General features: G+C 38.7%; 1 protein-coding gene across 1 annotated transcript in view; it reads right to left on the bottom strand.

Annotated features, from left to right (window-relative positions):
- KCNIP1 (potassium voltage-gated channel interacting protein 1) overlaps positions 1-11,725 on the bottom strand; it is a 436,627-nt gene extending 424,902 nt beyond the window's left edge. The window contains exon 1 of the mRNA XM_027779704.2: positions 11,158-11,725. Coding sequence (XP_027635505.1) covers positions 11,158-11,245 — 88 coding nt within the window. The 5' untranslated portion in view covers positions 11,246-11,725. The remainder of the gene's footprint in view (positions 1-11,157) is intronic.
- Positions 11,726-12,155: the final 430 nt, after the last annotated feature.

Raw genomic sequence — 12,155 nt, forward strand, 5'->3', positions numbered from 1 at the left:
CAAAAATTTCCTGACATCTATCCCTTAAGACGTATAACAGTGGACAAAGGACATTAAAATACTTTCAAGGGATGAAGACTTAGAGAAATTACAAATTTCTTTTCAAATGTAAACCCAAGGTTCTTGTGTTTGGGAAATATATACACTTATCAAATATATTATCCTTTTCCTGGCACAGTGTTTACAAAACCTCACACCCAGATCTAGCAAGTTAATTTTGCTAAGGGTAGCGTTTCTTTTCTAGCAGGACATCAAGTGCCAAAATAATTAGGTCAGATCTTGAAGTGCTGCAGAGTTGTACCGCTTCACATGTCCTGGATATCAGACCACCATTTTAAGCCCCTTGCTTAACAGATCGGTGCTGCAATATTCATGTTGCTCTCAAACAGGAGAAAAATGCACTTCCAGCAAGCATGTACATGTCTATGTATCCATAATATCAAGTGTTTATTGCTGAAAGAGACTTTGTAATGCGGTATTGCCCAACTTTAAGTGCACAAAGTGTCACAAAGCACACCACCAGAAAACACATAGCCCAAAAATAAGTAGGTCTCAAACAGGTTTTAAGAGCTAGTCTTCATTATGGTTACTCTCTGTGGCATAGAAAAATACTAACCGTTAGGTTATTCTCAGATAAATTGTTTTTATGAGGACATCGATAGCCTTCAGCTATCTGGAGGCTGATTTTAGCTGAAGGCGATAGATACTGTGAGAATGCTAGAAACGCCAGGCTTTGCCACTATGCCTGTTTGTTTCTACAGCTACTGACCAGTCATTTTACAAAATTCTCATGGCTACCTATTATTTATGTAAAACACTGCAAGTACACAGAGCATTTTTCTCAAAAAACAGATCAAACACACAGGAAAGACACGGCATGTCAAATTAATTGGTGGACTAATTCCTCTGAAGGTAACAAGCGCACTCACAGGATGAGTTGTTAGCCAAGTCACAGACAGAAAAAGAAGAAAAAAAACCCTCTCACATGGCGGTCCTGAGCAGTAAAGCTCACTATAGATTCTTAGACAAGTTGGTCAAAATCTTTATCCCAAAAACTGATTATAATTCTAGTGATATCAGGGTTGTGGCTTACTGTAGTCACTATGGATCATACTTCTGCCCCTTGTACTGAGTCATTAAGAGCAAAGCAAGTATTTCTGCATAAAGCACAAAAGATGGCCTTTCGTAAAATTTTCTTCTGTGTCTGATTCCTTGTAAAGGGATTTACCCCTCAACTTTTAAAATTCAATAGGATTTAGAGAGCCAAAGTCAAAATAAACAAATCCTGAAATGGATGTTGTTCTCAAATAATCTTTTCAGCTTTATGCCTGACAAGTCACTTTTGGTATATCAAATATAAACAAAAAAAACCCCCAAAACCCCAGATACACAACTCCAGAAACCACAAAAAGAACTTGTGCTTAAGATTTTGTTCTATAGAAGCTGATCCAGAGTCTCATCCTTGCAAGTGAAGATTACCATGAAACACAGGTTGTTTCTTCCATTACCTGAGGTTATCCAACCTGCAGAAGATGTGCTATGGAAAATCCAAAACAAACCATAACAGAAGACAACAGGTTCATTCTGCCCACCTTGTATATATCACACTCAATTTTTATACCTACAGAATACCTACTTTTGTCACACACTGAGTGCATAGCAAAGCTGGGTAAGTCTGAAGATGGAATAAAACAATTAAGCTCCTACAAAAGCATTTAAAAATGCTAAATTAGGCTGTGTAAGAATGGCAGCACTCTGTCTCTGAAAAAAAGAGAGATGGACAGAAGCTTCAAGATGGCTTCAGCTCTCCACGCCCCATCCTTGCTAGGCAGAATTACTTCCTGCAGATGTACATTATCACACCCACGTCACCTGTTATGGTCTGATTTGCTGTACTCTATCAGAAGCAGTTCTTGGTTTAAATATTTCCTTGCTTGTGCTATTAGCTGCATAATAGGCAACAGTATTTAATAAGCATTTAAGGCTTGAATTCCCCCTTCCCCCAACTTCCTAAACAATCCCAAAGACTGTTAAAAGTCTTCGTAGCTCTGTGCCCCCTTGTTTATTTGCATACTATAGCTTGTCAGATAAGTTTGTCTAATATTGTCATTTCTTCCTCTTATAAAGACAAATGCACAGCTTGTTTATCACAGCTGCCTTCACAAGACAGCCCATGGTCTTGATGATTTACCTCTCCATGAAATACTGCAAATATATTCAGTTTGTAATGGTGATTTTGCAGAGTAATGTTCACATTCCAAATGTTTCTTCTGTTTTCCTGTATTTATGAGAAGACAGAAATCTCACAAAAAGCAGAATTATTTCCAAGATGAACATAAGGCACAGCATGAGGTATTTCCCTATAAATTCAAATGCCAGCCCTCGATACAAACAGCACTCCTTTAAGTTTCTGGAGTGATTCGCATCACTACAACTGCATGAGTGAGAACTTTTGAGAACTGAAAGGACCCTAGTTATCACAGCTCACCATGCTGCCAATAACAATCACTGCAGCATCCTGAGTTACCATCTGCAGTATGGATTACATTTATACAATGCTTTCATTCATTGAATCTCAAATTGCTTCTCATGAAACAAGTGATAAAATTCTTTTCAGAGCATCAACATAAACACACAATTCAACAACTGGGGAGCTTGCAAACATTTTCAGACCCAAGTCAAAAACCTGTGACATTTATGACTTTCCCTAAAGTACATAACCTGAAGAACTGCTACTCCTTGTACACATAGAATGCAACAGGTATGGGATTAAAAAACCAAACACACACCCCCCAAAACCCAAAAATCATCACAGCAAAAAACCCCAAACCTTTAAGTAGGAAATAGAGAAGTCTATCTTACTTTTTATGCCTTTGAAAGCTTCAAGCTAACTTTTTTATGCTTGGAAATGTGGTTTTCATTTTTGTTGGCCTCCTCTTAGACTGAATCTTATTCAACTTCTGTCAACAGACAGCTGAAGTTTTACTACTTCAAGGGGGTGTGACAAGAGCCATATTTTATAGTATTAGGCTAAGCACTTTGATGTAGAACATGTCATGATCATTTCTTTAAACTAACATGTTTACCTCTACCAATATATAAACAATAAAGATCTCTCACACTTTGTATTCTCAGTTCATTCCAGGAACCCACGCAAACATTGGAATGTTGGTGTACTATCAGAGGCTTATCCTGCTTAGAGTCATCACTAGCTTTATTGTGCAGTAGTAATAATGCTTTATCATGGGTAACCATGGGGAGTTGTGAATTTAAAAGTCTAAACCAGACTATTCCACTCTAAGAATGGCTATGTATGTTTTCATTATTCTTTGGAAGACAGATGATCTATTGTGTTTATCATTTACTCTAAAGCAGACACTCAAACTGCAAAGTAACAGCAACACGTTTGTGAGTACTTATGTTAAAGCGTGCATATTTCACTGGAATACTGCCCCACACCATCATCCTCCATTATCATCTTCCCAACTGAATGTACAAAAACACTTTAAGAGAATGATATTTCCAGGTGCTTATTAATTTCACTTGTAGCCAACACACACTTTAATTTAGACTGGATAATGTATGCAATACTGTTGTGAATTATTGCCTTAATCAAAACATTATGCAACACATTCACCTGAAGCATACAACATTTTGGCAATAAAACCCATAGACAAGACAATATATAAAAAATAAATGACATTTATAGCAAAACTATGAGGGTGTAGACCAAAAAAACCCCAGAACGTGTCACCTTCAACAGCAGATTATATGGAAATACAGCCAATTCAAAGACATGTTTTAAACCATATTTGTTTGATGAAGACTGACACCGTTATTGCAGGGTCTGAAAACATGACAGCACAATTTCAGGCAACTGAAGTATTCCATTACTTACATTGCTTTCAGGTGAGTTTCTATGCAAGTAAAACTGGATCCACAGAGACGAATAAGTTTCTTGATCCTTACCTTGAAATCCACTCCTGCTAGTGACCCTGCATCCAGTGACAAAGTAAATATTTTAAAAGTGTGATAGTCAGAAGCCCATAAAGAAGAGGAAAATGGCACAGCCCTGTTAGCAGGAAAGCTGCAAGAGGGACAGAGAAAGGCAGAGCAGTCCCACGGTTAGTGCCTCAATCACAGGTGTTCCAGATCACCACTGCTATATAATCACCTCTATAAACTGGCGCAGCTTGAGCAGAACAGCTCCACCCAAACCCCTGAAACATGGTCACCCCTACCTGGCTAATTCCTAATTCACTTTGGCTGGTGAGGGGGGTTAAAATTCCTGGGATTCTTGAACTAGACTTGAACTAGGGCACCAAGAATCTTTCTTTGGAGTTCACATGATTTTCCTCACACTTAGCAACAGCTTTGACGCATCTATTCATAGCTAGAACATGAAGGAAGCAGACAAGAGTTTAAGAGCGCCTTTATCATCCACTTTTCTATGTAGATTTAGTCTTTGTTTCCTTGCTTCACAGGCTGAGTTAGGAAAGTAGTTTCAGTATATGATGGTTGCTGTTCCACTGAGTAAAACACGCTGCACTTCTTTCATGATGGATGTATGTGTTCATTACATCTCCCATTACCCAGTTTAAACATGACTCTAGCTGAAATAATGCAGAACCAAACATCTGCTTTTCCAGGTACAAAGATTTTAAAATGGCAAAACACCATTGTATCATTAAAAATAAAGAAAGCATTAGAAAAATGCCATGCCATTTTTGCACATCTGAGAGACACACTTACTTAAAAGTTGAAGGTGCCACTCAATCTCAAAGCCAGGCAAGTTAAACACTCGTTCTTTACTAGATTTTTAAATGTTTGGGGACAATTCTCAGATTGAAATAGATTAAAATGGTATTAATTTTGCTAGATGCAATTATGTAAATTATATAACAAGGTTTTATTTTTACACTCTCAGAACTCTATTTTGGCTTTACAAGATGAGCACCTCATCAAGCCTGCAGCAGCAATTTCTCTCTCACTCTGTAATGTAAGGCTACTGTACCACGTCTGCCATTTACAAAAGAAAGCATTCAATCACTCCGATTTTAAACCTCAGACTACTTTACTTCTAGTTATTGGCATTAAATGTACTCCTCTCACGTGCCCTGCAAGCCAAATGTTGTGAAACGCTCATTACAAAGAATGACATTAGAAGTTAAAGCCAGCTGAGAAGTGAAAGTCAAATTATATATGCATGCTACTGGTTTTTAGTAAAGCTGTGCAAATGTGGAACAAGTTGGCCATGAATATTCATTCCAATTACATCACAAGCTTAAATGCTGCTATAGTTAAAATTTCCCCATGCCTGCTTTCCATTACATTACCATCTTTGAGCCCTACTAATCATATCAAAACAACAAAAACAAAGGTTTAAGAACAGGAATCCCACAAATACCATCATAAAGAATAGTCGACAGAATTTCATTTGCTTCCCTAACAATGGGATTCCTGCTTAGGAAACAAGTTAGCTTTACCAGGCACCCAGCATGGAGTAGAAACACCACTGCTTGTTTTGTTGTTAGCACCAAGGTGATCAACATTTGAACACACTCTACAGACCAGGAGTAATTAATAAAGAAACTTGCAGAATATAGCCCAAACCAAACAGAGTCGACTGGCAGCTCAAGACTAGTTTCTGAGCACAGAAGAGATGTACAAGTGTTACCTTATTGTTACCCTTTAGTACTGTGTTATTGGAGATAAAACTACATCTTAAAATTACACTTCATGTGTTAATTAAAGCTATTTTTACAATTATTTAATACATGCTAGTACCCCGTTATGTCAAGCCATCTTCAGAAGTTATCTGTTTACACTTACAACCATTCATTAGGTGGACATTATTATGGTCCATTAGGTCAAAATATACTGTGGCATGTTCATTTTACACCATTTTAAATGACAAAACCTACATGTACAATTAGCATATCAATACAGCTACAGCATGGGTCAGAATTCTTTCTTTAGCCCACCAATTATGAGAAGAAAAAAAAAAAGGGGGGGGAAGAGAGAAAAAACACCAAACCCAACCAAAAAAAGCCCCTACACACAATAGGATGCCAAATTTTCCTAAGTTGTTCCAGTGCTATAGAATCCAACATGATTACTTTATTGATTTTAATTTTTTTTATTAGAGAATCTGCAGATTAATCCATCAGTTATGCAAAAAAATATATACTTATTATTATATCTTGCTCTTGATGAAAGACAGAAGTGAAATGTGTGTACATACATGGCTCAAGTGGTACATACTTTGTGGAAAAAAAAAGATTTATTTGTAGTTCATTTTTCATAGACATAAAACATGTGTAACATGCCAAACAGAGGTATATTTTGCTTTGTGGGTCAAAGATTCATCAGTATGGAGAAAATATAACTAGATATGCTGGGTTTTTAAAAAGCAAAACAAGAACCACAGACACACCACGCAAGAGTTCCTACCAGCCACGTAGTAAAATTGGAGAGCTTCACTGGGGAGAGTTTTGGATCAGGTTCTGAACTGTGAGGCTTCAGCAGTTGTGGACTTCTCTCTAAAGATGCACAGTGAAGACTCTTACTCTGCCCGTTATAGTGGCAGTCCTTTTCTAACTGGGGCTTTACACCAGCATCTTCTGCACAGAAACCCTCACTTACTTTTCAGGACCACCTGGAAAACGTGGATAAGCTCTAATCCCACTCTAACAGCATGTTATTAACCTGGCTTCTGTACAGTTTCCTTATTAAAAGGACATTTAAAACACTCAGAAAAGTTCTGTAAAGAAAGAACAGACACAAAAGGCTTTTAGAAGAGCCCTCTGAATCAGAGCTTCTCTAAATTTGAAGGAATAGCCAGAACTCAAGGGCTGAAAGTAAGCTATGCAGCAGCAGGAGAATCCAAGTACATTTTTGTATTCCACACAGGTGCAGTAACCACAGCATCACTTGAAAAAATGTTAAACCTTCCTGGGTCTTTAGGACATCTAGTAACATCTACTCTACCCTTGCTTTTTCAGACACTGGAGACATGAAGACAAACCTAATGCAGTGCCAGTATGCTCTGAAGGAACAAGATTAACTTTCACTAAGAGGAGACAGAGCCTGTGTATTACTAAAAGGGACCATGCATTTTCCTTACCATCTCACAAGACTAACTAATTTGGATTGACAAAGCAGCAGCAAAACAGACCACACTTCTGTAAAACAGAATACTTTCATGCAGAGGGAGGCTGTGGGGAGAGCAAGATGTTTTAAGACTTTATCGCTGCAGTGGAACAGACAATTAGGCAATTAAAACTAAGAAAATGGACAAATTACCAGTTGCAGATGAACTGCACTGCAGAACAGAGATGGGAGAAACAAGAAAACAGAAATGAGAGCCTTTGGCAAGCATTTTAATAGCATGACTAAAAGAGGGGCAGCTTGGGAACAAAGGTGAAAGGATAGTTAATTTGCAGAATCTTATCAGCTTTTGCAAAGGAACATTTTTGAAAGAGCTAGTGCCAGAAATAATCTTTGTATTCTTGCATTGAAATTTATAACACATTAATAGAAATCCAAGAGGTCTCATGCCAGCTTCATTTTTGGTCACTCAGCAAGGTCCTCCTGTACTAGGTTTTTAATTACATTAGCAATATCTTCACACTCACAGAGAGACTTGTAGTTTAATCATTCTGCTCAATAGGAAACCCCCAACAAACTCATTCTTACCATCCCTACTTGCTCCCAGGGTGTGGAGAATGAACTACTATTTCACACACCACAGTAGAGGTTATGTGAAAGCACACCCAAACCTCGCACAAAACATTTCTACCACCACCACCACCATTTCGAGGCAACTTTGGTAAAAGTGCTGCTGATCACACACTGTCCATCACCAGGGTAACCCACTTCTAAAAGCCTTTTCTGGACTCTTCCCTGCAAGTGCTAGACCTCCATCCAAGCCAAGAAGCAGAATAAGGGAGTTACTCTTCTTCCACCAGCTGCATACTTCATATGCTTCAACTAGGCATATTTTCTTTACCACATGCATCTTACTACACAAAGCTCTTGGTGGAAGAGGCCTTCTTTTGCACAGCAGCAGACACCTCTGCCACTAAATTTTTCCAAATAAGAGCACAGTGAGAAGGAAGCTAGCAAAATTTGCTAGTCCAGCTCTGCAGAGATACCAGCTATGAACTTCTTGGCTTACAACCTCATAGATTTGCTGCAGCTCAGATTTAAATCAGGACACACCAACCTGTCTGGTGACCATTCGGGGTTAGCAGGTGTGCCTATTCCCTCACTGCAGACTGCAGTGAGAGGCTGTTGTCTCATCACACCCTGTTGCAAAATGATTTTATAGCTGCAGCTCAGACAGTATCATTTTATTACTGTAAATAATCAAGGGGACAGAAAAATGCTATTATTAAGACAAGTAGAAGCCATAGAGCACAGCTAAGGACTACATCTCACTGAACTGTGGAATATCTGCCACCACAATAACACTCAAAGATAGAAGCATAAGAAAATAAAGGATCTTGTGCCTCACATTTTATTTTTACTTTAAACACTTTTTACAAGGAAAATAAACAACATTAATAAGTACGAAGGAAAATAGGCAGGATTGGGATGAAGAACACAGGATTTTGCTTGAACATTCAAGAGCATGTATATGGTCTAAGTTTAAAACCCTACAATAATAGCAACATACAACAGTTTCTATTTCTTGGCTTAACATACACCATTTTTACTAGAAGAAATACTAAACAATCAGCTCTGGGATAAATATACAAACCTCAACACTTTAAAAAAAATAAATATTCAAGACTCCTGAGCAAGATTTCTAATGTTTTTCTTTCTAGTTATGAGTTTCATAGGTAATGATACGGAAACATTTATTTTAATTACAGCAGGTCTTTGATATCTATGCAACAAACTCATTCATACAGTTTATTCCTTCCTCAGTCTGGTTCTTCCAGTTCAAAACACAAGCAGCTGACTAGGAGAAAAAAAAAGTTTAACAGACTTTTAAATGCTTTGAATCCTAGGAAGCCACCCTTATCTAATTCAAGCAGCTTGAAATGAGACATTGCCACAGGAAAGATGTGGGTAAAACTGTACAATACCATTGTATTGGCCGCAAAGACAATGATGGCACAACAGCAGCATCTTTCAGAAGAAAGGGTGGGGATGGGAAGCAGGCCTTGGACCACTCATACTCCCATTTCTAGCTCTCCATATGTGTTATTCTACTGTCAGACTCAAACATTGATGTATCCCTTTGCCAAAGCAAGGCAAGCAGTAGAGGCACAAGGGCTACTTGAAAACTCCACAATAGATGAACTGCTCTAGATGAGCACATGGGGAAACACTACAAGACCACAGGTTTCTGCTTGCCTTAAGGGGAGCTCAAGCAAACAGCACAAAGTTTATTGTCAATGACTTGTGACTAAAGCAGTCTACACCCTACATTCTATTATCTTCTGAAAAAAGCACAAATAAATTGCACCAAATACACCATACATACATGCTATAGTAGATAAGGTCTTGCAGATAGCATCCTACCACTACTTTCTCTTCCCTACCATTTGTGAAAGTAATTTCTTTTGCTATATTTTCTTCTGTGATTTTCTCTTTTGTTTTTAATATTAAAAAGACATCTTGGCATTAATCATGAATTATAACCAACATCAGACAGCTTTTTCCTGTGACAGACTTTTACAAGTTTTTAATCTTTCCTCTGCTGGTGTTTGACAGCCTATGGATGATGGGGGCAGGGGCAAGTGGAAGAAGAATAATTAAATACAAAAAGATGCAATTTAAAACCAGTTTTTACTTTAAAGACAACCAACTTGTCCAGCATTCCTTATGTGAAACAGATATTTTCTTGTGTAGATTTCTTTTGAAAACCAGTAAGGTTAATATGAGAATGCTGTCTCAGAACTGTATTTCTTTTCCAGAGAGACAGATTGAATATATTTCCCCAGTTTCTACAAAAGGAAGCTGCACGCTGCACTTAACAGTTCTTGGCACTTTCACATTTGCTATTTTAAAAGTCACCTCAGCCTGCTTCAGTTTATCCTAGGAAACAACTTAAACATTAAAATTCATGCAGGAGCACATGTGCTGCAGGCAGCCAACACAGCCACAGAACTACAAGGATTATAACTTACCTGAAAAAGAAATGCTTCATTTTTGCTCCTTGATTATGAACGCATTAAAAAAAGCTACAGACTTTATATTTAAAAAACCCACATCATGGCACAGACTCTTCAGCCTTATATGAATCTCTCTACTAATAACTTAATCCGGACTGTATTATCAATTCCAAACAAAAGTAACAAAAAATAAATCACATCCCCTCCAGGCACACACACACACACACCCCTGCAGAAGTTTGACCCTCACCTAAACATTGTCCACATTTCAACAGGCAAGCAGCAGTCAAGCATAATGTTGCTTATTATTGTCAGGAGTTCCCAACCAGATCACCAGTACTCATTTAACCAGCTGCCATAGGTGGTGCTGAAAAGTATCATCACAAAAGGAACAACCAACAAAAACTTACCTCGGTGCACCACTACAGGAACTACTAAACTTCCAAAGAAGAAGAGAGGATTTGTTTTTTTAATTGTTTGATTTTAGTGAAGAGGACAGCATAAATAATTTTGGTACTGTTCCACCTGCCACATAGTAAGGCACACAGGGTGTGTAGGTGACAAGCAAAACTTAAATAAACAAAAGGTACTCAAAGGCATACCTAGATTATGAGCCAAGGTACACGCATGCTTCAAACAAGCAGAAACACTGAAGTAGAAAATGACACAGAGAAGTACCAGTTACTGACAGCTATGAAGTCTTCAATTTTTGAAGCTGCACATCAGCTTTCAGAAGCACATTTCCGAACACACTGAAATAGCCCGCTACAGTTGTGGGCTATGTCAGATTGACAAATACAGGTTACAAACTACACAAGTTAGAAACAATTACATAAGGCTTTACAGCATAGCTCCAGTGTTCGCTGCACACAGCAACTTCTTTCAGAGCAGTCAGTTCCCAGAATTAAACGAGAACGCCACTGAAGAGACAATAATAAACTCTATCACAAACCTCCTTAAAGGCTACAAAACTCCCCACACAAAGCTAACAGCAGAGAAGAACGATATGAACTAAAATGTTTTCTCTTACCTTTGCTGAGAGTGCCTGTGATGAGATTAAAAATAGTCTGGGCAAATTTGACAATCCCATGCTTGCATCTCTTTGAACAACCGCTCATGGTTCAAAAGGGTAGAAATGCTCTTCTCTCTTATAAAGTCCAGGTATAACAAAAAAATAAAAAAGTCCTTTACAAAGTTGAGACGACAGTTTGTGCAATGCACATAACTCTGCTCTCATGTACTAAAGCACCAGCCTCTGCACGGAGATTTGCCTCTCTGAAGCTACTAGGAAAGATTGCAGTGGAGAAATTTGCATCCCCTTTTTGTTAAAGGTATAGCTCTCCCCTTCAGCCTCTCCACTGTGATTGCACATGCATGCCGCGGTGCCCTGATGGAAGTTGCTAAGCACAGGCAACACCTCAGCCAGGCAGGGAAGGAGGAGGGATTTGCTTCACCAGGCTTTGCAGCCTGCCATGCCGGGCACTGGTAATGCAGCAATCAATGCTGGAGTCACAGGGTGGTGACTGCTGCAAGAAAAAGAAGCTGCTGTTTGAAGACCCTTTTCTTGGTTCTCTTTTCCAGCTGATTTCAATGAAGCTGCCAATTTTACTCCCATCGGGCCCAAAGGAACCAGAAAATTCTACCAACACTGTACTTGCACTTTACACATAGAAGGCTGCAGGGGATTCCTCTGCAAAACCTGCCAGAAGTAGAAAAGCAAAGCTGCACTCAGAAAAAGTCCCTTTTAATATTACCAGCTTAGACGCTGCTCAGCTGGGTATTTGCTCAACACTCAGGGATGTGTCAGTCAGGCTCCTAGAGCCTGCGGGGCTTATGCTCACACCTCTGTGCAGCACAGCACTGTTTAATACCTTTACTTTTTACACACTACCTCATGTTGTGCTTGTCCGATGCGCACAAGGCTCACTCTTACCATGTACCGTGAGTTTATCCCCTAGCAACAGCCACAGCTCTGGCTTCTTCACTTCAGTCAATTATTTCTGCGTGCCTGGAATACTTTTAATAAAA

The sequence above is a fragment of the Falco peregrinus genome, chromosome 8 (genome assembly GCF_023634155.1).
Source record: "Falco peregrinus isolate bFalPer1 chromosome 8, bFalPer1.pri, whole genome shotgun sequence".
Lineage (NCBI taxonomy): Eukaryota > Metazoa > Chordata > Aves > Falconiformes > Falconidae > Falco > Falco peregrinus.